This window comes from Pan troglodytes, chromosome 19 (assembly GCF_028858775.2).
Source record: "Pan troglodytes isolate AG18354 chromosome 19, NHGRI_mPanTro3-v2.0_pri, whole genome shotgun sequence".
In the NCBI taxonomy this organism is placed as follows: Eukaryota; Metazoa; Chordata; class Mammalia; order Primates; family Hominidae; genus Pan; species Pan troglodytes.
This window is the reverse complement of record NC_072417.2, coordinates 93,310,603-93,336,275: the sequence shown is the minus strand read 5'-3', so window position 1 is coordinate 93,336,275 and position 25,673 is coordinate 93,310,603. Positions and strand designations below refer to the sequence as shown.

At 50.6% G+C, this 25,673-nt stretch overlaps 1 protein-coding gene across 3 annotated transcripts; it reads right to left on the bottom strand.

Moving 5' to 3' along the window:
* Nucleotides 1-855: 855 nt before the first annotated feature.
* Nucleotides 856-19,665, bottom strand: LOC104003034 (uncharacterized). 3 transcript variants are annotated; one of them, XR_008540227.2, is made up of 5 exons: nucleotides 19,456-19,665; nucleotides 8,929-9,076; nucleotides 5,917-6,147; nucleotides 2,561-2,719; nucleotides 856-2,258 (listed from the first exon to the last, which is right to left on the bottom strand). XR_008540227.2 is itself a non-coding variant. In XM_024353800.3 (4 exons), exons 1-4 carry the CDS (start codon nucleotides 9,122-9,124, stop codon nucleotides 1,971-1,973), a joined length of 870 nt encoding a protein of 289 aa, XP_024209568.2. In that variant the 5' UTR covers nucleotides 9,125-9,251; the 3' UTR covers nucleotides 856-1,970. The 3 variants fall into 3 exon arrangements, 2 of the variants coding, with proteins under 2 accessions (XP_024209568.2, XP_024209576.2); XM_024353800.3 differs by lacking the exon at nucleotides 19,456-19,665 and having other exon boundaries at nucleotides 2,561-2,715; nucleotides 8,929-9,251; XM_024353808.3 differs by lacking the exons at nucleotides 2,561-2,719; nucleotides 19,456-19,665 and having other exon boundaries at nucleotides 2,090-2,258; nucleotides 8,929-9,251.
* Between the last annotated feature and the right edge of the window lie 6,008 nt (nucleotides 19,666-25,673).

Genomic DNA, 25,673 nt, shown 5'->3' with positions numbered 1-25,673 from the left:
GTGCAGGATCTTGGATGGGGGATCCTGGATTATCTAGGTGGACACAATCTAATCTCATGAGCCCTTAAAAGTCAAGACTATTCTTTGGCTATGGTTGGTCAGAGAATGATGTGATGGAAGGAAGGACAGGCATGACAGGGACTCAAGTCCCTCATTTCTGGGGTTGAAAAAGGCATGAGCCAAGATATGGGGGAAGCCTCTGTAGGCTGAGAAGGACCTCTGGCTGACAGAAGGGAAACAGAGACCTCAGTGCTACAACTGCATGAAACAATTCTGCCAGTAGCCCATGTGGGCAAGGAGACGGATTCTCCCCTGGAGCTTCTGGAAAGGAAGGCAGCCCTGCTGACACCCTGATTTCAGCCAGGAGAGCCCTTGTATCAAATTTCTGACCTATGGAACTGTGATGAAATACATCTGTGTTATTTTAATTCCCTCAAACTGTGGTCATGTGTTACGGCAGCACTAGAAAATTGACGTATGTTATAACTCTATAATAAGGAACGACCCAGTTTAACCATGGGCAAAAGAGGCGAACAGACACTTTACCAAAGAAGATTGATGGATGACAGATAAGTGGGGGAAAAGATGTTCAACATCAATAGTCATTAGGGGAGTGTAAGAGCCACAGTGAGATACACAGTCACTAGAATGGCTAAAAGGAAACAGACCACGCCAATGCTGGCCCGGATACGCAGCCCCTGCCAACTCCCCTGCACAGTCGGGAGGAATGCAGAATGGTGCAGCGATTTGGAAACAGTTTGGCAGCCTCTTAAACAATGAATAGTTTACCCCCCATATGAACTGACCACATCATCCTTGCTATTTGCCCAAGAGAAACAAAATAATGTCAAAGACTTGTCCATGACTGCTCATAGCAGCTTTATTCATAATAGCCAAAAATTGCAGAGAGGGGCTGAGGGTGATGGCCCACGTTTGTAATCCCAGCACTTTCAGAGGCCAAGGCAGGAGGATGACTTGAGGCCAGGAGTTCCAGACCAGCCTGGGAAACACAGTGAGACACCATCTCTACAAAATATTTAAAAAATTAGCCCCATGTGTTGGTGCATGCCTGTAGTCCCAGCTGCTCAGGAGGGTGAGGTGGGAGGATCACTTAAACCCATGAGGTTGAGGCTATGGTGAGCTATGATGGTGCCACTGCACTCCTGCTTGGGTGACAGAGCAAGACCCTGTTTTAGTTTGGTTTTGTTTTTTGAGATGGAGTCTCGCTCTGTTGCCCACGCTGGAGTGCAATGGCACGATCTCGGCTCACAGCAAACTCCGCCTCCTGGATTCAAGCAATTCTCCTGCCTCAGACTCCCAAGTAGCTGGGATTACAGGCGCCCACCACCACGCCCGGCTAATTTTTGTATTTTTAGTAGAGATGGGGTTTCCCCATGTTGGCCAGGCTAGCCGTGAACTCCTGACCTCAGGTGATCTGCCCGCCTCAGCCTCCCAAAGTGCTGGGATTACAGGCATGAGCCACCACGCGCAGCCAAGACCCTGTCTTTAAACAAACAAACAAAAAAATCAAAAACAATTCTGATATCCATAAAGGACAGATAAAGAAATGGTGGCATTTGCATACAACGGAAAACCATTTAGCCACTAAAAAGGATGAGTTATTGATGGATAAATCTCAAAGAAATTATGTTGAGTAGTGTGTGACCAAAAAATTCCCCTTTATACAAAATTCTATAAAATACAAAGAAATATATTTTGACAAAAAACATACCAGTGGTTTCCATTCAGTGGGTGGCTGGAGACTGGAGTGAGGGGATTCCAAAGAGGAGAAGGAAACTTTGAGGGTGATGGAGATGGTCACCATCTTAACTGTAGAGCTGGTTCACAGACATTCACATGTCAAAACGGATCAATTTGCACGTTTTAAATATGTGCGGTGCATTGTCCATTGATTATATTCTCTCACGTGGGCATCACCGACAGGAGTTCTGTCTATTTCAGTCACCGTTTCACCCAACTCCTGGAACAGAGCCTGACGCAGGGCGGGTGCCCAGCACACGTGGGGAAGAACAGTGAGTGTCCGGCTGCACGCAGGGTTCTGACTGTGCTTCCAGCCCGGATGCTCTGCTCTTCCCCCACACCCTCTTCCTTGTGAGGCAGCTGGAATCACTCTGTTGCCTGCATTCCCGGTTCCCGACGTCACACCTGGGTTGTTTGGGAGGCCAAGGGAACAGCTGTAGGTGCCACTGCAGAAGTCCGTCTTCTCTGCTAATGCTGAGCTTTTTTCTCTCTTGTCCCTGGCATGCAAATAACCAGCCTGTTCACATTCCACCCTCTCACCTGGGCCTTCCCTCTGGCCCTCACCCACCATAATCCTGGTCATGTGGCCTTCTGCAGGCAAGTATGTGGGGGTGGGGTGGTATAGGGGCACCATCCCTTGTCCTAGCTCCTCTCGGAGCCTCCACCAGATCAGGAAGAGCAGGCATAAGGCCCACAGGGCCCCACAGTGGCCGCCAGAGGGCTTCTCTGCAGGCCATGTAACGGATTATTGATGTCATCGATTTGCAAAAAGGAAAGCTGGGCCTTTGTGGAGACACACCTGGAGGCTGCTGCCAGGCAGCACTGATTCTTCCTTGGAGTGGGCTGGGAAGGCAATCGTCTTCCAAACGCTAAGGACCTGTGGGCTCCACGCCGGGCCTTTGACTAATGTCTTACACTTGGAGATTCTCTGCTGCTTTCTATCATCAGCCCTGGCTTTCTGATCCATTCCCCACCAGGCAAGGAAAGAAAGGAAGCGTTTATATTAATCTATACCAATGTAAATGGGAAAGAACGCACCACCCCTTGCAGGACCAGCCACAGAATTTGCCAAGGGCCCATCACAAAATGAAAGGCTGTGGGGCCCCTTGTTCAAAAGTTATTCACAATTTCAAGATGGTGACCGTGGAGCATTAAACCCAGCTGCAGCCTGCTGAGTTCGGGGCCTGTGGGCCTGCATGGGTCACACCTGTGAAGCTGGCGCAGCCACACGCAGTGACTTATTGCCCAGAACATCAGCCAAGAGCGTTTTGTCACCAACAGCAGGCCTTGTTTTATAGGATGAGCTGGGAGAGATATGAGGGGGCTGAGCCACGAGACCCCCGGGATGCCTTCTCCCAGGGCGGAGGGTGCCAGCTTGAACGCTCCCCGGCACTAAGACGTCTCCACTACAAGGCTGCCTGGGGTCCACATTGCTTTATTTTTATTTGAGATGGACTTTCGCTCTTCTTGCCTAGGCTGGAGTGCAGTGGCGTGATCTCGGCTCACCACAACCTCCGCCTCCCGGGTTCAAATGATTCTCCTGTCTCAGCCTCCTGAGTAGCTGGGATTACAGGCATGCACCACCACACCTGGCTCATTTTGTATTTTTAGTAGAGACAGGGTTTCTCCATGTTGGTCAGGCTGGTCTCAAACTCCCAACCTCAGGTGATCCGCCCACCTAGGCCTCCCAAAGTACTGGGATTACAGGCGTGAGCCACCACACCTGGCCTATTGCTTTAAAATTCACCTAAGTTCAATAGGGTCCCACTGAGGCAGGGCCTGTATCAGGCACTGGTGAGAAACAGATGAAGCTGCCTTGAGGTGCCCACAGGCCAGCGTCCCATGTAATGGGCTGTACCGTGTGGACCACCCTGAGGAGACCCCTGGCCTCTCAGAGGATGGAAACAACTCCTCTCCCCTCCTCCAACCCTGTCCCTTCCCACACAGGGAGCACTGTCCCACCCCATGCCAACCTCCTCACTCAGGACTCCTGATAGCTCTGTCCTATGGTCTGAAGGTTTGCCCCTCCCCCAAATTCCTATGTTGAAACCTAATCCCCAATGACATGGTTTTAAGAGGTGGGGCTGGCCGGACATAGTGCCTCATGCTTGTAATCCCAGCACTTTGAGAGGCTGAGGCAGGCAGATAACCTGAGGTCAGGAGTTCAAGACCAGCCTGGCCAACATGGTGAAATCCCATCTCAATTAAAAATATAAATAAACTAAAATACAAATACCACTAAAAATCCAATTATCCAGGCATGGTGGCGGATTCCTGTAATCCTAGCTACTCGGGAGGCTGAGGCAGGAGAATCACTTGAACCTGGGAGGCAGAGGTTGCAATAAGCCAAGATTGCACCATTGCACTACAGCCTGGGTGACAAGAGTGAAACTCGGTCTCAAAAAAAAAAAAAAAAAAAGTGGTGGGGCTGTTGGGAGGTGATGAGTCCTGAGGGCCCTCCATCCTCATCAGTGGCATTTAGCGCTCAAGGGAGCTTGTCTTCGCCTTCTACCACGATGATGGAGAGTGCGCCATTTATGATACAGACAGCAGCCCTCACCAGACACAGAACCTGCCTCGATCTTGGACTTCCCAGCCTCCAGCCCTGTGAGAAATCCATTTCTGTTGTTTATAAATTACCCAGTCTTGGGTATTTTGTTACAGCAGCCAAGGAAGGGTCAGATCCTACAAGGGGCTAAGGCTACATTGGCCCTGCCAGGCTGGGCGGTGGCACAGAAGGTGAGGACGCTGATGGTCGGTCCAGGCTGGCCGAGGCTACCACGCTCCATCAACCCTCCCTGACCGTCTTGGGTGTCAACTGCAGACCTGGTGAGCCTGGCAGAGCGTTAGTGCAGGTCACCCTCGGCACCGAGACCAGGCACGCTGCTGGCCTCAAGACAAACGTTCCTGCTTCTTAACCCCACATGGGACTAGGATGAGGGGAGGAAGTCACATATGTTATTGTCACTACTACGTCCACCTTACAGAGGAACTTTAGGGCGCGAGATGACTTAGTGATGTCAATCTGGATGGTAAAAGTCGCACACGGGGTTCAGGCCCTGGCCTGTGACGTGGCAGAAGAGCAGTGTCCGCTTCTATAAAAGCTGACCCAGAAGACAATAGTGCTGGTCACCCAGGTAGACACACTGCCCCCCAGGGATGTCATGCTGCTCCACGGGGAAGTCACTGTACTTTCTGCTCCTGGTTTTCAGGAAGGTGGCAAAAGTAATCCATCGCTCTGCAGAGGACTTTGGCGTTGGCCACTTCTTTTGTTTTTTTTTTGAGATGGAGTCTCACTCTGTCACCCAGGCTGGACTGCAGTGGCGTGATCTCAGCTCACTGCAGCCTCCGCCTCCCAGATTCAAGCAATTCTCCTTCCTCAGCTTCCTGAGTAGCTAGGATTACAGGCGCGTGCCACCACGCCCAGCTAATTTTTGTATTTTTAGTAGAGATGGGGTTTTGCCACGTTGGTCAGGCTGGTCTCGGACTCCCGGCCTCGTGATCCGCCTGCCTTGGCCTACCAAAGTGCTGGAATTGCAGGCATGAGCCACCGCGCCTGGCCTTTTTTTTTTTTTTTTGAGATGGAGTCTCACTCTGTCGCCCAGGCTGGAGTGCAGGGCCCAGAGCCGATCTCTCTCAGCCAGAATGACCAGCGTGCATCAATCTCTCCTGTGTTTGGGGTTCGTACGCCAACATGTATGAACATTATCATGTTGACAGCTACCACCTACTGCCTGTTTTCTATGGCCCCAGCTTTGCAGTGACTGTTTTATAAACAGTAACTCATTTGCTTCTCCTAACAACCGTATACAGTAAAGCCATTACCATCCCCATTTTTTAATGAATAAACACTAGTCGGACCATCAGAACAGACTCCAGAGACAGCTGTAGTGGTGTGAATGGTGGTTCCCCTTCAAAGACACATCCACCTGGAACCCGTCCAGATGACCTTTTTTGGGAAAAGGGCCTTTGCAGATATAAGTTAATGATTTCAAGATCAGATCATCCTGGTTATCCAGGTGGGCCCTAAATGCAACAGCAAGTGTTTTTATAAGAGACAGGACGAGAAGAGACCCCCCGAAGACAGAGGCAGACAGTGGAGCCATGTGGGCCGCGGGAAGCTGGAAGAGGTGGGGAAGAGGGAGCCGCACTCACCGGCCCGCATGGCGCTGTTGGTGAGCCGGGGGCTGTGCAGCACCTCCTCCTCGTCCAGCTGGCACAGCACCTTGGCCTGGCGCAGGTGGGGGGTGAGGCGGCTGGGGCAGATGCAGCGTACGATCCTGTGGCGGTGGCTCTCCATCATCTCCCACACTGTCTCCTCGTCCAGTGCCGTGAGTGCGGAGTCCCTGCGGCACAGTTCCCCCATGGCTGGGCGCTGGGAGGACCCTAGGAGGGGTGGCCATGGGGGTGGAGTTGTCAGGGAAGCATGACCCCAGGATAGCCAGGGTGACACCGTTTTAAAATCAACTCCATCGTAAAATTAGCAAGGCGCACTCTTTGCCAGTCAGAACCCACAGTCCTGAGATGTTTACGGCAGAGGAAGCATTCCAGTGGCCATTTGCCATTCTGGTTTCTCCCTCTGTGTAAGATTGAGTGCCACGGCCCCACCTGCTCTACCCCAATCCTAAGCAATAAAGTCACTAAATCACACTTTGTTGTGTCAGTTACAGCTTTTTCTAAAAAATTAAAGTAAAGAAATACTTTTTTTTTTTTTTAGAAATTCATCTAAAATAATGGTAGTAGGCTAGGCGTATTGGCTCACGCCTATAATCCCAGCACTTTGAGAGGCGAAGGGGGAAGGATTGCTCAAGCCTAGGAGTTCGAGACCAGCCTGGCAAATATGGTGAAACCCTGTCTCTACTAAAAATACAAAAATTAGTCAGGCATGGTGGTATGCACCTGCAATCCCAGCTACTTAGGAGGCTGAGGCAGGAGGATCACTTGAGCCTGGGATACAGAGGTTGTGGTGAGCTGAGATTGTGCCATTGCACTCCAGCCTGGGTGACAGAGGGAGACCCTGTCCCGGTAAACAAACACACAAACAAACAAACAAACAAATAACAGTAGGGGTGCTGCACTTTGGAAATGCTGCTTTATATGTTCTTTATGAAAGGTAATTTTCATTAGAAGCAAGACTGTCGGCTTCTCTAGAGCCGAGATCGTGCCACTGCACTCCAGCCTGGGCGACAGAGCAAGACTCTGTCTAAAAAAACAAAGAAAAAGTTTCCATTGTTTTCAACTACGCAGCAGGTGGTCCCTTGTTTGCAGCGGCCCAGGACAGTGCGCAGACAGAGGACTGCGCAGAGGACTCCACTTGAGGGAAATGTGCTGGGGAGTGACACTGGGCACAAGTGCCTCGCAGAAGACACTTCAGGGTAGTAACGGCCAGCACTGCTCAGCTGCGGGGGGTGTGGGCTTCCAAAGATGGCGAGGCAGACAGAGGGTGGACAGGTCCCCGAAAGGGCTGAGCTGCAGCTGATCTGGGGCCGCCACCAGGGCTGATGTCCCAAGCCCAGGTCTGTCTGGACAGAATACACAAAGCAGTTCGCCGTTACAGCCTGGAACACCTGCTCTTCAGGGGACATGCTGGCTAGTGCAGACTCTAAGAGCTGTTGGAGGTCCTCAGCCGTCACCTGCCCAGCCTCCCATCCCAGTGAGAGATGAGCTGTGTCCCCCACTGTGCCCCTGCCTGAGCCCCTCTCTGGCATCAACATAAGGCCATTAGCCCATTAATCCATCTAAATAATTTTAAAATGTTTTAAAACTGTGCACTCTTTACAGCATATTAAAAAATCCTGCAAATAACAAATACCATGTAAATAACAAATATCCACATATCTACCGTGCAGATTCAACCATCTTGACATTCTGCACTTCAGGTTTCTTTTTAAGGAAACGCGAGGCAGATGGCACCTTTTTGTTCTCTTCAGTCCCTCTTCCCTCCCTCTCTGGCCAGACATTCTAAAATCATTTAAAAATGATTTTTTTTTTGAGGTAGGGTCTCACTGTGTTGCCCAGGCTGGAACGCAGTAGCGTGATCATGGCTCACTGCAGCCTTGAGCTCCCAGACCCAAGCAATCCTCCCACCTCAGCCTCTCAAGTAGCTGAGACCGCAGGCATGCGCCACCATGCCTGGCTTATTTTTTAATTTTTGTAGAGATGGAATCTCTGTATGTTGCTCAGGCTGGTCTCGAACTTCTGGGCTCAGGTGATCTGTCTACCTCAGCCTCTGAAAGTGCTGGGATTACACTCCAGCCTAAAAATGATATTTTAAAAATCATTTCCTACAAGTGGAAGTGTGTATAAACAGTACATAGCATCTTTGCATGATACTTCATGCAGACAGCAGCTTTACATCAACAGTGCCTTCGGTGTTAGCTGGAACTTCACAGAAACTATCGTTCTGTGCAAGGCTGTACGGCTTCTGAGGTTTCTCATACTGATACATGCAGCTTGATACATGCACGGTCCTTTAAACTGTGCACTGGATTCAATGATATGAATAACCACAGTGGACTTACGCTCCTGTGGGAGGATATCAGGTTGTGCCTAATTTTTCTCCACTGCTCACAGAGCTGCAGCCACCGCCTTTGTTAATCTCCTGGGCACAGGTGGGAGCGATTCCTCACAGACCCATGAATTCCTGTGACTTGATTCTTTTCATTTGGAATGAGAGACTGGACCACTGGAGACAGATGCCTCTTGCAGGGATCTGTATGCTAAAAATACTTGAAAATCAGAGCAAATCAACACCTGTCATCTGAAAAATGGAAAATGGGCTGGGCGCAGTGGCTCATGCCTGTAATCCCAGCACTTTGGGAGGCCAAGGCGGGCAGATCATCTGAGGTCAGGAGTTTGAGACTAGCCTGACCAACATGGCGGAACCCCGTCTCTACTAAAAATACAAAAATTAACCAGGCATGGTGACGGGTGCCTGTAGTCCCAACTACTTGAGAAGCTGAGGCAGGACAATTGCTTGAACCTGGGAGGCGGAGGTTGCAGTAAGCTGAGATTGCATCATTGCACTCCAGCCTGGGTGACAGAGTGAGACTCCATCTCAAAAACTAAAAGATAAAAATAAAACATGGAAAATGATCGTTGGAGAGTCGTGTGTGCAGGAGCAGCGCCACAAGCCGTCCCAGGAGCCGGGTCTCCGGAAGTACTCACCAAGGTTCTCAGGTTTGCTTTTGCAGGAGCTCCGTGCAGCAGGGTGGGGTCCACAGTCCCCGCAGTGTCTCCAAAGCCCAGTGTGGTGCCAGCTGCCTCCTTTCTCTGCGGGCTGCTGGGTAGGATGGAGCTGGGCAGAAGGAAGAGCCTGAAGCCAAAGCAGCACCAGGTGAATGGACCGTGATTTCAAAGCCATGTGACCTGTTCCAAAACTCAAAGTTCGGTCACAACCACCGCAAGCGGCGGGGAAAAGACGTCAGACTCGGATCCGGGAAATAACTCGACGGACCTTTGACCCCTGTGGTTTTCCCAGTAACTATTGAAGCTTCCTTAGCGCTTGGAAGCAGACTTCTAGAATGGACCTGGGCTTTGAACCCTAGACTACCAAGGAGAGTTGACAGGCGCAGTAGTTATCCAAAGCACCCACAGGCCTGTCTGCGGCTCCCCACAGGGCCAGGCCACTCGTACCCTTCTGCTGAGTCTCCTTGCCCCGAAGGAAGAACAGCTGGAGAGGACAGTGACGGGCGCAGAGGCCCGGGTGGGCAGGTGAGGAGGAGAGGAGAACCAGCCGAGGGGAGCTCTGCCTCATTCCTTCTGATCTCAGTCCTGTTTCTCACTGGAACAGGTGATTGAGGCTTGCGAGTCAGGGTGTCACTGATTGTGGCCCCCCGCTAAAGAATGCTGAAGCCTTGACCCCCAGTACCTGTAAATAGGACCTCATTTGGGAATAAGTCTCTGCCAGCGTAATCAAGTTGAGGTCATTAGGGTGGGCCCTAGTCCAGGGATGGGTGCCCTTATAACAAGAGGAGAAGGGCTGGGTGCAGTGGCTCAGGCCTGTAATCCCACACTTTGAAAGGCCAAGGCGGGCAGATTGCTTGAGCTCAGGAGTTTGAGACCAGCCTGGGCAACACAGTGAGACCTTGTCTCTGCTAAAATCTGCTAAAAAAAAATTTTTTTTTTTGAGACAGAGTCTTGCTCTTGTCTCCCAGGCTGCAGTGCAATGGCACAATCTTGGCTCACTGCAACCTTTGTCTCCCGGGTTCAAGCAATTCTCCTGCCTCAGCCTTCTGAGTATCTGGGATCACAGGTGCATGCCACAATGCCCAGCTAATTCTTTATTTTTAGTAGAGACAAGGTTTCACCATGTTGGCCAGGCTGGTCTCGATCTCCTGACCTCAAGTGGTTCGCCTGCCTCGGCCTCCCAAATCACTGGGATTACAGGCGTGAACAACTGCACCTGGCCCAAAAAAATTTTTTTTTAATTAGCCAGGTGTTGTGGTGCACACCTGTAGTCGCAGCTACTCAGGAGGCTGAGGTGGGAGGATCGCTTGAGCCTGGGAGGTGTAGGTTGCAGAGCTGAGATAGTGCCACTCCACTCCAGCCTGGATGACAGAGCAAGACCCTGTCTTAAAAAAACAAGAAAGAAGAAGAAGAAGAAGAGGAGAAGGGCCCTAGACCTAGACACCCCATGATCACCCCATGTTGGCAGAGGCCGAGACTGGAGTGACACGCCAAGGGTCGGTGGCAACACTAGAAACTCAAGAGAAGGCATGAAGCAGACCCTCCCTGGAGCCTTCATGAGGGTGCGGCCCTGCTGACCCCTGGAGTGTGGACTTCTGGCCTCCAGAACCATGAGCAAATACATTTCTGTTGTTTTAAGCCACCCAGTTTGTGGTCATTTATGACGGCAGCCAGAGGGAGCGTGCACAGGGGCAAAGGTGATGTGGAAATTGTCCGTCCATCTCCAGGGATGCGCTGCCAATGGGCACACTCCCACCGAAGGCTCCTGAGCTCCTGGGCCTCCACCCAGTAGAAGCCTGCATCGCTAGCGTCTGACTCCAAGTCAGAATGATCCTCTGCCCCACTTCAGGACCAGCTATATCGTCTGTGGAGCTCAGGGCAAAATGAAAGGATGGTGCGTTTGTTTTAAAAACGTATTCAGAATTTCAAGGCAGCAATAGCAGAGCAATAAAGTCAGCCCAGGGCCCCCACTCCAGCCCTGCCCTGCATCACTGAGGGGTCTTCAGGCCCCCTGTCTATCAGGGTGGTAGCTAAAGGTAGGGGATGTTTCCTTTACAGATGATGGAATGTCCTAAAGTTAACTGTGGCGGCGATTGCACACATCTGTGAATACACTAGAAGCATCTTAAACGGGTGAATTGTGTGCCGTATGGGTTATAGCTCTTCCTTTTTTTTTTTTTTTTGAGACAAGGTCTTGCTCTGTTGCTCAGGCTGGAGTGCAATGGTGCAATCTCAGCTCACGGCAGCATCCGTCTTCTGGGCTTAAGTGATCCTCTACCTTAGCCTCCGGAGTATCTGGGAATACAGATATGTGCCGCCATGCCAGGCTCATTGTTGTTGTTGTTGTTGTTTTTTGTAGAGATGGGGGTCTCACTATGTTGCCTGGGCTGGTCTCAAACTCCTAGGCTCAAGTGATCCTCCCACCTCAGCCTCCGAAAGTGCTAGGATTATACGTGTGAGCCACTGTGTCTGGCTGTGAGTTATATCTCAACAAATTTGTTTAACAAAAAAAAAAGATCCAGGCTTGGTGCAGTGGCTCATGCCTGTAATTTGGAAGGCAGAGGCAGGAGGATCACTTGAGCCCAGGAGTTCAAGACTAGCCTAGCAACATAGCACGATCCCGTCTCTAAAAAAAAAAAAACAAAAAAAAACGATCCGAGAGCAGCTGGCAATCCCACCCTGCCTCCTGCTTCCCTCTCTCATCCCTGCCAGGAAGCAGGAGGAGGGTGGGCTGAGGAGGTCCCTGCAGTGCCCAGTTCTGCCCCTGCCACCCCAGGGCCAGTGCTCGGGGTCCACAGTGCGTGGGACACCGGCACCCTCTTTCCTTTCTCTTCGTTTTCAGCCTAGGCTGGGCCCCCATCCCAGCCAGGCCCTGCCTTTCAGTGCCCCCACCACAAGCGGGCTTCCTCTCTTGCCAGCTCCTGTTCTCTGCCAGGAGGTGTCGGGCAGGAGCACGTGCTCTGGGCGTTTCCCTGCCAGCCTCCTCCCTTCCATCCCCTTGGCTTCCTCATTCCAGAATCCCTGTTCACCTCAGCTGACCCTGTGACCCCCTAGGAATGTCTCTGGCTCCTGCAGAGGCGTCTGGGGTTCCCCTCATGCCTTCTTAGAGGACAACCAGTGGGCGCAGTCGCTCTGTCACGTCAAGCCCGAAGTCTCCAGGTCAAACCCAACAAAGGATCAGGGCAGCCTCCTGTACCTCCCTCCCCAGCTCCTGGTGAAATGAACCAAATGTTGCTTTTTCAAAAGTTAAAAAAATAAATAAGTGAATAAAGCAGCAACCACAAAATGAGGAAAGGAAAACAACTTTTCTGCCACAAACTGAAAAATAGCAGGCCGGGCATGGTGGCTCACACCTGCAGTCCCAGAACTTTGGGAGGCTGAGGCAGGCAGATCGCTTGAGCCCAGGAGTTTGAGACCAGCCTGGGTGACATGGCGAAACCCTGTCTCTACAAAAAATACAAAAATTAGCCGGGCATGGTAGCGTGAGCCTGTGGTTCCCAAGCTACTTGGGAGGCTGAGGTGGCAGGATCACTTAAGCCCGGGAGGCAGAGGTTGCAGTGAAATGAGATTGCATCACTGCACTCCAGCCTGGATGACAGACTGAGACCCTGTCTTAAAAAAAAAAAGAAAGAAAAAAAAAGAAAAATGGCAGACAAGCCCTGAAACCAAAGGAGTGCTGCCAAGGGGCACTGGGGGCGCAGGTGCCAGCGCAACCCTTAGGGACAGACTGCGGGAAGAGAGGGCTTCAGCATCCCTCTACTGTTTGGGCAGCTGAAGAAAAGTCTAGGGAAGACAGAGAAAACGCCCCAGAGCTGCCTCCAGCTTCCCTGGGAGTCCTCAGCAGGAGTGGGGAGGGGGCTATACTGAGCCAGGAGAGAACCCAGGCCCGGCTGTCCTTCTCAGCGCAGGGCAACCACTGGATTTCTTTAATCACACATCCAGGACTAAACTACGGTGGGAATAGAGTCTTCCAGCCACCTAAGAAGATTCTTTACCCTAAGAAATAATGCAAGCAGTAGAAATCGGGGTAGGGGGTAGGGGAAGGAAGGCATCACTTTATCTTCCATGACCCTGTGCTATCTAAAATAAAGGAAGTCCAGGCGACGTGGCTCATGCCTGTAATCCCAGCACTTTGGGAGGCAGAGATGGGCAGGTCGCCTGAGGTCGGGAGTTCGAGACCAGTCTGGCCAACATGGCAAAACCCTGTCTCTACTAAAAATGCAAATATTAGCTGGGTGTGGTGGTACATACCTGTAATCCCAACTACTTGGGAGGCTGAGGCAGGAGAATTGATTGAACCCGGGAGGCAGAGGCTGCAGTGAGCTGAGATCACGCCACTGCACTCCAGCCAGGGAGACAGACCGAGACTCCATCTCAAATAAATAAATAAAATAAAACAAAATGCTGATTTTATTTTATTTTATTTTCCGTTTTGTAGAGAATGGGGTCTTGCTATGTTGGCCAGGCTCTCAAACTCCTGGGCTCAAGCACTCCTCCCGCCTCTGCCTCCCTAAATGCAATGATTACAGGTCTGAGCCAGCAAACCCAGCACTGTTGATTTTACACAATGTCACTAATTTATCAAGGTTTTTGTAATCTCTTATCTGAATCTTGGGGATTTTTTAAGAACTAATAGTTCTTGTCATTGTGAAACTGTTCTACTACATTTGGCATTCCATTATTATTTTTAACAATTAAAAAATATTTTTTGGCTGGGCGCGATGGCTCACGCCTGTAATCCCAGCACTTTGGGAGGCCGAGGTGGGCAGATCACAAGGTCAGGAGTTCGAGACCAGTCTGGCCAACATAGTGAAACCCCATCTGTACTAAAATACAAAAAATTAGCCAGGTGTGGTGGTGTGTGCCTGTAATCCCAGCTACTTGGGAAGCTGAGGCAGGAGAATCACTTGAACCTGGGAGGCAGAGGTTGCAGTGAGCCGAGATTGTGCCATTGCACTCCAGCCAGGGTGACAGTGCGAGACTGTGTCTAAAAAAAAAAAAAATGCCGAATCTGGATGCACTGCCTATGAGTTAGCCCAGTTCCTCAAGGAGCAGTACATAAAAAATAAAAATAATAAAAAAAAACTTTTGCCAGCAACATCTGAGCTGAACTAAAATTTAAGTAAAATTAAAAGTTTACATTTCAATCACGTAGAATACGATCCCATTTTTATAAAATGGTGTTAGTTTATCTCTGGGAGTCCCTCAATCTATGTGCCCATCCATCCATTCATCCAATCTGCCGATCAGTCTGTCCTGTCATTCCGTGTGTGTGTGTGTGTGTGTGTGTGTGTGAGTGTGTGTGCATGAGAGAGAAAGAGAGGGGGAGAGAAATGGAGAGGCAGAGAGCAGAGGGATTCTGGAACACTCCTCACCAATGCTAATGCTTGCTGTTCATGGTGGTAGATTGTAAAGAAATCTGTTTAGGCCTGGTGCGGTGGCTCACGCCTGCAATCCAGCACTTTCAGAGGCTGAGGCAGGCAGATCACTTGAGGTCAGAGTTCGAGACCAGCCTGCCAACATGGTGAAACCCCATTTCTACTAGAAATAGAAAAATTAGCCGGCTGTGGTGGTGCTCGCCTGTAGTCCCAGCTACTCGGGAGGCTGAGGCAGGAGAATCGCTTGAACCTGGGAAGTGGAGGTTGCAGAGAGCTGAGATGGTGCCACTGCTTTCCAGCCTAGGAGCCAGAGTGAAACTCTACCTCAAAAAAAAAAAAAAAAAAAAAAAAAAGAAATCTGTTTAGAATAAGCAAGTATGGGTTCAATAAAAACCATAAAGTCATTATTTTAGAAAACAATAAAATTAATCCAATTGATGAAACAGAGAAGGAGATGGGCCTCATCCTAGAAGTGTTCACCACGGAACACTGGGGTCCTAGGTTGTCTGGCACAGTCCTTTTATGACTCTTGTCCTGGAGTAATGATCAACGGTGCCACCTTTCTCTCTCAATACAGACTGGGTTTAGGGGGCATCATGGGAAGGGGAGGTGAAGGTACGCCGAGTCGAGCTCCTCCAGCTACGCGGGGACACCAGCAGAAACGTCTCCTCTCCTGCTCCCCTCAGCCCCCATGAACGCGGCACATGGAGAGGGTGGGAGCCCAGGGGATGACATACTGGCTGAAGTGGGGAAAGTTCTAGAAGAAGGAAAGCGGGAGGAAGTCTTGGCTGGTCTAGGATGCATCAGTCAGGAAGACAACTGTTTCTTCCCCTCAGGGCAGGATTTCTCAGCTTTCTACTTAGTGAAGGAGAGTGCAGCATCTTTCTAAAATCCCGGTATTTGCCCCCAAATCTCTTACGAAACATCTACTTCAATAGGCATTGGGCCTGAGCCTAGAGGTTCCAAGGCAGATGGAAAATACAGGTGTCCCTAAACAGTCGCCTACAAGGCCTTTCTTTGGGGCCAATGGCCCTGTGATTAAGTTGGTGCCAAAGAGCCAATGACTGAAAAACTAGGGCTTACCACAGTATAATGTTTGTTTCTGGCAAATGACACTCTGGCACGCTCTCCAGTATTTTACTACATCGAGTTGCCAAGGGGCCACATCTCCAGCTTGCAGCTGAAACCGTGGGAGTTCTGGACAGCCAGGTCTCTGCGGATACCCTGAGGACCAGGACTGGTGGTCAGCCCAGGACTACAGGTTTCTCGGGTGCCTTCCCGGGGCTGGGTCCAGGTGGCAACGACCGGGTCTGGGAGGGTCCTCTAGTTGGATTGTCCCTCTGCCCCTGACTTGCCCGAGCCTCACAGGACTCCTGAGGAGGGTCTGAGGGTGCTGACTGTGCCCTCCCATCAGACTGAACTCAGAAAGCCAGGGCAGCTCAAGCCAAAGCTGCCTCACCAGCAGCTGAAGACAGGGGCTCTGCAGAACTCTCCAGACCCCAGCCAACTGCCCCAGCCAGCTGCCCCTCAGGCTTCTGGAGCCCCCAGAGCCTCACTGAACTTCAAGCATCAGCGGGTGGAGCTAAATAGAAGTCACTAGTCCCTTCTGCAGTTGCCATGAAGCAACTTACAGTAGACTCCAATGGCAGTTAACAATTGCAGGAGTTTCTCTGTAACTTGTCCCAGTGTAAATAAGGGTTAGTCCTAACAGTAAAACAAAGCAAAACAAAACAAAACAAAACATCTTAGGGCTGGGCACAGTGGCTCAGGCCTGTAATCCCAGCACTTTGGAGGCCAAGGCAGGAGGATTGCATGAGCTCAAGAGTTCAAGGCTACAGTGAGCTATGATTGTGCCACTGCCCTCCAGCCTGGGTGACAGAGCAAGACCCTGGCTCAAAAAAAGGAAAAGAAAGAAAAAGAAAGAAAGAGAGAGAGAGAGAGAGAAAGAAGGAAAAGAAGAAAAGAAAGAAAGAGAGAGGAAGGAAGGGAAGGAGAGAGAGAAGGAAGGAAGGAAGGGAGGGAGGGAGGGAGGGAGGGGAGGGGAAGGGGAAGGTGAATGGGAAGGTGCCAGGAGCCGTGGCTCACGCCCGTAATCCCAGCACTTTGGGAGACCAAGATGGGCGGATTACCTGAAGTCAGGAGTTTGAGACCAGCCTAGCCAACGTGACAAAACCCTGTCTCTACTAAAAATAAAAAAATTAACCAGGTGTGGTGGCGTGCACCTATAGTCCCAGCTACTTGGGAGACTGAGGCAGGAGAATCACCTGAACCCAGGAGGCAGAAGTTGCAGTGAGCCGAGATTGTGCCACTGCAACTCTAGCCTGGGCGACAGAGGGAGACTTCTGAAAAAGGAGAGAAGAGGGGAGGGGAGGAGAGGGGAGAGGAGGGGAGTGGAGAGGAGGAGAGAGGAGGAGAGGGGAGAGGAGGGGAGAGGAGGGGAGAGGAGGGGAGGGGAGGGGAGGGGAGGTGAGGGCCCAGAGATCCCTAATTCCAAACTCTGAATCTAACTGTACAGCAATTCTAGAAGAGCCTAAGATCATAAAATCCTGAGCATCTAAGATGTGGGTTCTCCTTATTTGACCCCTCCCAGGTCAACATCCTTCTCCTAACCCAAGTGTCAGTCTCTTCCCTTGCCAGTGAAGTAGGGTAGAAGGCATGTACACATACACACACGCACACGCACACACACACACGTACATACCCCATGGGGGGGCAGAGGGTCACAAGCCCAGGAGGAGGGGGCACAGCTCACCCCGGCCCCCCAGTGCCATGACAGGCTGGCTGTGCCCCTGCTACCAACAGCAGGCAGCTGGTCTTGCTCACTTTGTTCTGAACTTAGACACCTTCCTTCTGCTGTCTTTCATCCCGCGGCAATAGCGAAGAGATGAGAGTATAAAACAGAGATCCCTTTCATCTAGCATGACCCGTGCTGTTTGAAGGCAGAACTCAGCATTCAGAGAATGTTCCAGTGATTGACCCAGCAACACAGACAAGCCGTTTTCTGCTCTCTAGTCCACATACAAGGCAGCTCCTCCACTCCTGATGAGGAAGATGCCGGCCCCTCCCACTCCCCTGGGACCACTCTCGGGCCCCATCAGACCTGTGTCGGCTGAGCCCCTCCGTAGGCTGAGCCCTCCGTAGGCTGACCTGCTCTTCGCCGGATGGACTGCGCGCACTTACCTTCCCCCTCCCAGGGAAGCGAGGACTGAATGTGGCCCAATCTCTGGCTGAACTGAACGGCAGTGGACAAGCAGGTTTGACAGGCACATCCCACAGGAGCAGTGCCTTATATGGGGCTTCTATGAGCCATCGAAGCACCAGTACAGTCCCACAGCTGGACATTGCCGTAAGAACCACAGGGATGGCGGAGAACAGTCCGTGCATCTGGTCGACCCATAGAAGATGGTGATTGAGGGTGATTGAGGGGAAGGCTTCAGGGTTGGGGGCTGGGAATCCTCTCTCCTTTGTGAACGGTCACCCAGTTCATCATCATTTCTACCCTTGGGAAAATCCTACGAAGATCAGGATAAATTCTAGGGCCTTTCTTGGTTCTCACGATCCATTATTGGAAGTATCTGAATAATTCCAATAGATCCATCTCAAGTTAACATTTCATAACTATTGTTTAGATTTAGATGAAAGTCTTGGTCCTCCACGTTGAGATATGTCTAGAATCCGATCCATTCTCACCACCTGCACTGTGGTGCCCTGATCATGGCCCACCGGGACCTCTGCAATGGCTCCTAACTTCTTCCCACGCCCCCATCACCAGCGCTCAACACAGCAGGCAGAGAAGTCCTGCTAGAGCATGAGTCAGCTCCTGTCATTCCCTTCGGTGTACAGCTCCTGGAGTCCTCAGCGTGACCATGAGGCTCTGCTTATCAGGTCCTTGCTGACCTTATCTCTCTTTTACCTGCTCCAGACACACAGCCCGACAGTCTTGACAGTCCAGGCACACTTCTGCCCCAGGGCCTTTGCACCTGCTGTTCCCACTGCCTGGAACACTCTTTCCCATCCCTCCTTCCAGACTCTACTCAAATGCTACTTCCCAGATCATCCTACTTAAGTCCGTAGACCTCCCATCCTGGCCTTCACTCCCCTTCCCTGTTCCATCTTCTCTGTGGGAATACTGCCTTGACCTAATGTGTATTCTAGTTACGTGGCTTCCTGCCAGCCTCCCCACTCCACAGTAACCTACTGAGGACAATAATTCTTGTCTTTCTTGTTCCCTGCTGTGTCCCCACCCCTAGGGCTGTGATATTCCACAAATATTGGTTGAGTGAATGAATAAACATTGGTTAGGGGCTTGGTTCCCAATGATGCAGACACTGAAAGAAGGGAAATTCACAGCTCCATGGCCTGAGAACCTTCAGGATTATCCTGCGGACAGTCAAAGATCGGCCTTCAAGGTCATGTAGCTCGTGGTGGCTGAGCAGTAGCTCCAACCCAAATCTCCTGGTGATGAGCCGGCTGAAGGCACAGCCAGTTGGGCAGAGCAAGTGAGAACACAGGCCGAGGCCAGGTGCAGACATGAACTCTCCAACCAGGGTTACAGCCCCACTGGGTGTCAGCTTCCCCTCGGGCAGTTCATTTAAGCCCCTAAGGCTCAGCTCTCATAGTTTCCTCCAGCAGACCTCATGATAAGCCCTCCCCCACAGTGGGAAAGCTTGCCAGCTCATCACACTGTGCCAGCCACACAGAGAATTCTAGTTACAGAAAACGCAAAGAAATGCCACCATTCCCAGTAAAAGAGGGGAGCAGAAGAATGCACTGGAGATGGGAGGAGCCTCCCTAAGAACAGAAATAGCCATAGAAATAGTCAAGGTGCAGCCATAGAAAGGAATGAAGGGCCTTTGCAGAGACATGGATGAAGCTGGAAGCCATCATTCTCAGCAAACTCACATGGGAACGGAAACCCAAACACTGCATGTTCTCACTCATAAGTGGGAGCTGAACAGTGAGAACACATGGACACAGGGAGGGGAACAACACACACTGGGGCCTATGGTAGGGGGAGTGGAGGCGGAGCATCAGGACAAATAGCTAATGCACGTGGGGCTTAAAACCTAGGAGATGGGTTGACAGGTGTAGCAAACCACCATGGCACATGTCTACTTATGTAACAAACCTGCACATTCTGCACATGTATCCCGGAACCTAAAATAAAATAAAATAAAAAGAAACAGTCAAGGAAGCCACAACCCTGAAGGACCCTGTGTTTTCTGAGGTCAAAAACCATATCTTAGGCTAGGTGCAGTGGCTCACGCCTGTAACCCCAGTGCATTGAGAGGCTGAGGAGGGAGGATTGCTTGAGGCCAAGAGTTCGAGACCAGCCTGGGCTACACAGGAAGACCCTGTCTCTACAAAAAATAATTTAAAAAAAAAGCCGGGTGTGGTGCAACATGCCTGTGGTCCCAGCTACTCCAGAGGCTGAGGTGGGAGGATCACTTCAGCCCAGGAGGTAGACGCTGCAGTGAGCCGTGGTTGCACCACTGCACTCCAGCCTGGGCAATAGAAGGAGACCCTGTCTCAAGCAAAACAAAACAAAACATATCTTAATCACTATGGCATCTTCAGGAGGGCCCCACTGGCAGGTCATCTGTATCACACAGAATTGCAGCTGCATACACATGTCCAGAGCCAATAAAGGAGCACCTCTAGTAATCCGGCCAGGTTAGGTTAGGGTATCCCTGGAAAAACTCAGAAGGGGGACCTGGGGGACAGGGGCCAGCAGGCACCAGGACGGCACCACCCAGGGGCTCTGTGCCCTGTGGCAGTGATCAGTGAAGAAACGGACATGTGCCAGACTTGGGCCAGCTGAAGAGCTCCTCTGGGCACTTTTTTTTTTTTTTTGAGACAAGTCTCACTCTGTCACCCAGGCTGGAGTGCAGTGGCTTGACCTCAGCTCACTGCAGCCTCCACCTGCCAGGTTCAAGTGATTCTCCTGCCTCAGCCTCCCGTGTAGCTTGGATTACAGCTATGTGCCACCATGCCCAGCTAATTTTTGTATTTTTAGTAGAGACGGGGTTTCACCATGGTGGCCAGGCTGGTCTTGAACTCCTGATCCCAAGTGATCTGCCCACCTTGGATTCCCAAAGTGCTGGGATTACAGGCATGAGCCACCACGTCTGGCCTCCTCTGGGCACTTTATTCATCCATAGAATGTAGGGAGTTGGGGAAAAGCTTTGCCTTGAAATCATGATGTTGGCACCAGATGAAGATGGAGGTGTGAGGCCCTAGAAGAATAAAAATCAGACCCTCACAAGAAAACCCCAAGATCAGGAGTTTAGGTTGATCGAGGAAGGGGGCCTCTACCTGACTCCCCTGCCACGGGTGGAGGTAAATAAAGGGTCAGGGTGTATAAACAGGGAGCGTATGCGTGTTCACTCTTGTACCTGGGGGCTGGGAGGATTCCAGGACTTCTTCCAAGACATTCGAAACAGGTCCTCAACATCCTAGCTGGAGACCAGAGTAGGCGTCTCTGGCTGGGTGGCTCTGCAGCGTGGCTGGCTGTGGATGAGGATGAGTGGCAGCAGAGACCTCACGCCCACCTCTGGGCCGCAACAGTGCGTGCAGTGGGCTGGGTGGGGAATGGCAGGAAGCAGCTATTTCCATAAGAGCTGGTAAAACTGGTCACTCCTGTTGTGTTTTACAACTGCCTACCTGACAGCTCCACTTGGATGTCTAGACACCTCAAATATAACCCAGCTAAGTCACATCTATTGACTTTTTTCTTTTTCATTTTAAATATTGAGGCGAAATTCACACAACATAGAATTAACCATTTACAATTTTTTTTTTTTTTTTTATACGGAGTCTCGCTCTGTCACCCAGGCTGGAGTGCAGTGACGCAGTCTCGGCTTACTGCAAACTCCACCTCCCGGGTTCACGCCATTCTCCTGCCTCAGCCTCCCGAGTAGCTGGGACTACAGGCGCCCGCCACCACGCCCGGCTAATTTTTTGTATTTTTAGTAGAGATGGGGTTTCGCCGTGTTAGCCAGGATGGTCTCGATCTCCTGACCTCATGATCCCCCCACCTCGGCCTCCCAAAGTGCTGGGATTACAGGCGTGAGCCACCATGCCCGGCCACAAAAAAATTTTTTTAAAATACAGGGTTTTGCTCTGTTGCCCAGGCTGGACTGCAGTAGTGTGATCATAGCTCACTTCAGCCACAAACTCCTAGGCTCAAGTAATCCTCCTGCCTCAGCCTCCCAAGTAGTTGGGATTACAGGCATGTGCCACCACATTCAGCTAATTAAAAAAATTTTTTTTTTGTAGAGATGGGGTCTTGCCATATTGCCCAGGCTGGTCTCAAATACCTGGCCTCAAGCGATCCTCCTGTCTCAGTCTTTCAAAGTACTGGAATTACAGGTGCATGCCACCATGCCTGACTAATTATTTTATTTTATTTTTTCTAAAGACGGAGGTCTCGCCATGTTGCCAAGGTTGGTCTTGAACTCCCGACCTCAAGTGATCCACCCACCTTGGCCTGGGATTACAGGTGTGAGCCACAATGGCCAGCCAAAATTACCATTTTTAAAATGAACAATTCAGGCCAGGTGCGGTGGTTCACACCTATAATCCCAGCACTCTAGGAGGCCAAGGTGGGCAGATCACCTGAGGTCAGAAGTTGGAGACCAGCCTGGCCAACATGGTGAAACCATCTCTACTAAAAACACAAAAATTAGGCTGGGCGCGGAGGCTCACGCCTGTAATCCCAGCACTTTGGGAGGCTGAGGTGGGTGGATCACGAGGTCAGGAGATCGAGACCATCCTGGCTAACACGGTGAAACCGCGTCTCTACTAAAAACACAAAAAATTAGCTGGGTATGGTGGCGGGCACGTATACTCCCAGCTACTCGGGAGTCTGAGGCAGGAGAATGGCATGAACCTGGGAGGCGGAGCTTGCAGTGAGCCAAGATCGCGCCACTGCACTCCAGCCTGGGCGAGAGAGCTAGACTCTGTCTCAAAAAAAAAAAAAAAAAGAAAGAAAGAAAGAAAAAAACATGAAAATTAGCTGGGCTTGGTGGCAGGTGCTTGTAATCCCAGCTACTCATGACGCTGAGACAGGAGAATCGCATGAACCCTGGAGGTGGAGGTTGTAGTGAGCCAAGATCTGACTATCGCACTCCAGCCAGGGTGACAAGAGTGAAAATCTGTCTTAAAAAGATAAATAAAATAAAATAAAATAAAATAAAATGAACAATTCAAGCCAGGCACGGTGGCTCACACCTGTTATCTTAGAACTAGAACTTTGGGAGGCCGAGCTGGGAGGATTGCCTGAGCTCAGGAGCTCGAGACCAGCCTGGGCAACATGGCAAAACCCCGTCTCTAATAAAAATACAAAAAAATTAGCCAGGGGTGGTGGTGCACGCCTGTAATGCCAGCTACTGGGGAGACTGAGGCAGGAGAATTGCTTGAACCTGGGATGCGGAGGTTGCAGTGAGCCAAGACCACGCCACTGTACTCCAGCCTGGGTCACAGAGTGAGACTCCGTCAAATAAACAAACAAAAAAACACAATTCAGTGGCATTTAGTAAATATACAACATTGTGTGACCACTTTATCTAGTTTCAAAACATTTTTACCACCCAAAAAGAAACCACACACCCGTTAAGCAGCTCCCAGTCAAAGGCAACCACCAATCTGCTTTCCATCTCTGGATTTGCCTGTTCTGCACATTTCATGTACGTGGAGTTGTGTAATATGTGGCCTCTTGCATTGGTGTCTTCCCCTCTGCATGATGTTTTGAGGCTCCTCTGTGTCATAGCCTGTGTCAGTGCCTCGTCCCGGATGTGGCCATATCGTATTCCATTGTGTGAACGCCGTGCGTTGCTGATTCATTTGTCTGTTCATGGCCATCGGGCTCTCGTGAATGCTGCTATTGTAACCGTGCAGTGGGTTCATTTATCCTACTTCCCAGATAGAGCCAATTTATCAAGACAGGGGAATCGAAATAGAGAAAGAGTTTAATTCACGCAGAGCTGGCTGAACAGGAGACTGGAGTTTTATGATGACTCAAACCAGCCTCCCCAGAATTCGGAGGCTAGGATTTTTCAAGGATAGTTTGGGGGCCCCGGGAATGAGTGCTGCTGGTTGGTTACAGATGCAATGACAGGGGTGACAGTCTTCTTCTGGGTGAGGCCACAGGACACATTGGCAGGTCCAGGTGGACCCATCATCTGTCAGAAATGCAAAACCCTGGCCGGGCGCAGTGGCTCAAGCCTGTAATCCCAGCACTTTGGGAGGCCGAGGCAGACAGATCACAAGGTCGGGAGATCAAAAACATCTTGGCCAACATGGTGAAACCCCATCTCTACTAAAAATAAAAAATAAAAAATTAGCTGGGCGTGGTGGCACACGCCTGTAATCCCAGCTACTCTGGAGGCTGAGGCAGGAGAATCATTTGAACCCGGGAGGCAGAGGTTGCAGTGAGCCGAGATCGGGCCACTGCACTCCACCCTGGGCAACAAGAGCAAAACTCCATCTCAAAAAAAAAATAAATAAATAAATAAAATAAAAATAAAAAAAAACCGAAGAAGAAGAAATGCAAAATCCTGAAAAGACATCTCAAAAGGCCAATCTTAGATTTATGTGTACACATCAGCAGAACTCAGGCTCCTCTCATCCTCCTAACTTGGTAGACTTTCATTAGCCTTACGATGACAGTTTAGTTTTGGAGAAGGGCTATTATCGTTTAAACCACAAACTAAATGTCTCCCAAAGCGAGCTTGGCACAAGCCCAGTTTGGAGGTTAAAGACAAGATGAGGCGTTTCGCTGGAGCCCATGAGGTTGAGGCTGCAGTGAGCTATGATTGCACCACTTCACTCCAGCCTGGGCTACTCAGTGAGACCCTATCTCTTAAAAAACTTAAAACAACAACAAAAACAAACAAACAAAACAACCAAACTGCACACTTTGGATTCCATGTGGGATTAACAATGGAAGCTACTCCATTTTGGAGTCTGGTATTTAAAATTCTCACTGCGGCTTGGGTTTGCCTCCTGATCAGGGAATCAGTCCCTGCTGGCTTCCATTTATTGATCCTTATCCCTTCCATGAACAGCTTTTGATTTCTTGCCTTCTGTCTTTGGGACACAGGGCTTTTGGACCCTTATGTGCAGGTGGTCAGCTGAGAAGCTGAGACCCTAGAGAATACAGCTGAACAGAAATGTGAGTTAGACTCCACTTGTGGCTAGTGAAACTTCACTTTCTTTGAGCTGTCTTTGGGATGGGTCTGGGACTTATACAAAAAGAATTATCAGCTGTTTGGCCCAGCTAAAATCTGCTAACAAGAGATTTGAAAGGATTTTTTGGGGGGCAGGGGGGACAGAGTCTCACTCTGTCAACCAGGCTGGAGTACAGTGGCACAATCTCAGCTCACTGCGAGCTCCGCCTCCTGGGTTGAAGCAATTCTCATGCCTCAGCCTCCCGAGTAGACGGGATTAAAGGCATGCACCACCATGCTTGGCTAAGTTTTGTATTTTTGGTAGAGACGGGGTTTCACCACGTTGGCCAGGCTGGTCTCGAACTCCTGGCCTCAAGTGATTCGCCCACCTTGGCCTCCCAAAATGCTGGAATTACAGGCATGAGCCACTGTGCCCAGCCGATTCCTTCTCTTTTTTTTTTTTTTTTTGAGACAGAGACTTGCTCTGTCGGCCAGGCTGGAGTGCAGTGGCACGATCCTGGCTCACTACAACCTCCGCCTCCCAGGCTCAAGCAATTCTCCTGCCTCAGCCTCCAGAGTAGCTGGAATTACAGGCGTCCGCCAGCATGCCTGGCTAATTTTTGTATTTTTAGTAGAGAGGAGTTTCACCTTGTTGGCCAGGCTGGGCTCAAACTCCTGACCTCAGGTAATCCGCCCACCTCGGCCTCCCAAAGTGCTGGGATTACAGGCGTGAGCCACCATGCCCGACCGATTCCCTCTCTTTTTAGACCACACGGGGTAACTTCCTGACATTGCCATGGCATTTGTAAACCATCATGGCGCTGGTAGGAGTGTCATTTTGCATGCTAACACATTATAATTAGCATATAATGAGCAGGGAGGACAGGCAGAGGTCACTTCCATCGCCATCCTGGTTTTGGTGGGTTCTGGCTGGCTTCTTCATCGCATCCTGTTTCATCAGCAAGGTCTTTGTGACCTATATTTTGTGCCAACCTCCTATCTCATCCTCTGACTAAGAATGTCTAACCTCCTGGGAATGCAGCCCAGTGGGCCTCAGCCTTATTTTACCCGGACCCTGTTCAAGATGGAGTCACTCTGGTTCGAACGCCTCTGACACCTCTGTTCACTTCATTAAAAAAAAATTGTTCTCCCGTATACTTTTACTCCGCCCCACTCC

Excerpts from the sequence above, each read along its gene's own strand:
- LOC104003034 (XM_024353800.3), bottom strand. The coding sequence starts at position 9,124 with ATGGCTTTGAAATCACGGTCCATTCACCTGGTGCTGCTTTGGCTTCAG. Across the intron at positions 2,716-5,916 it reads CAACAGCGCCATGCGGGCCG|CCAGGGCTGATGATAGAAAG; the intron begins GTGAGTGCGGCT and ends TGGATCAGAAAG. Across the intron at positions 2,259-2,560 it reads TGCCTGGCAGCAGCCTCCAG|GGACAAGAGAGAAAAAAGCT; the intron begins GTGTGTCTCCAC and ends TTTGCATGCCAG.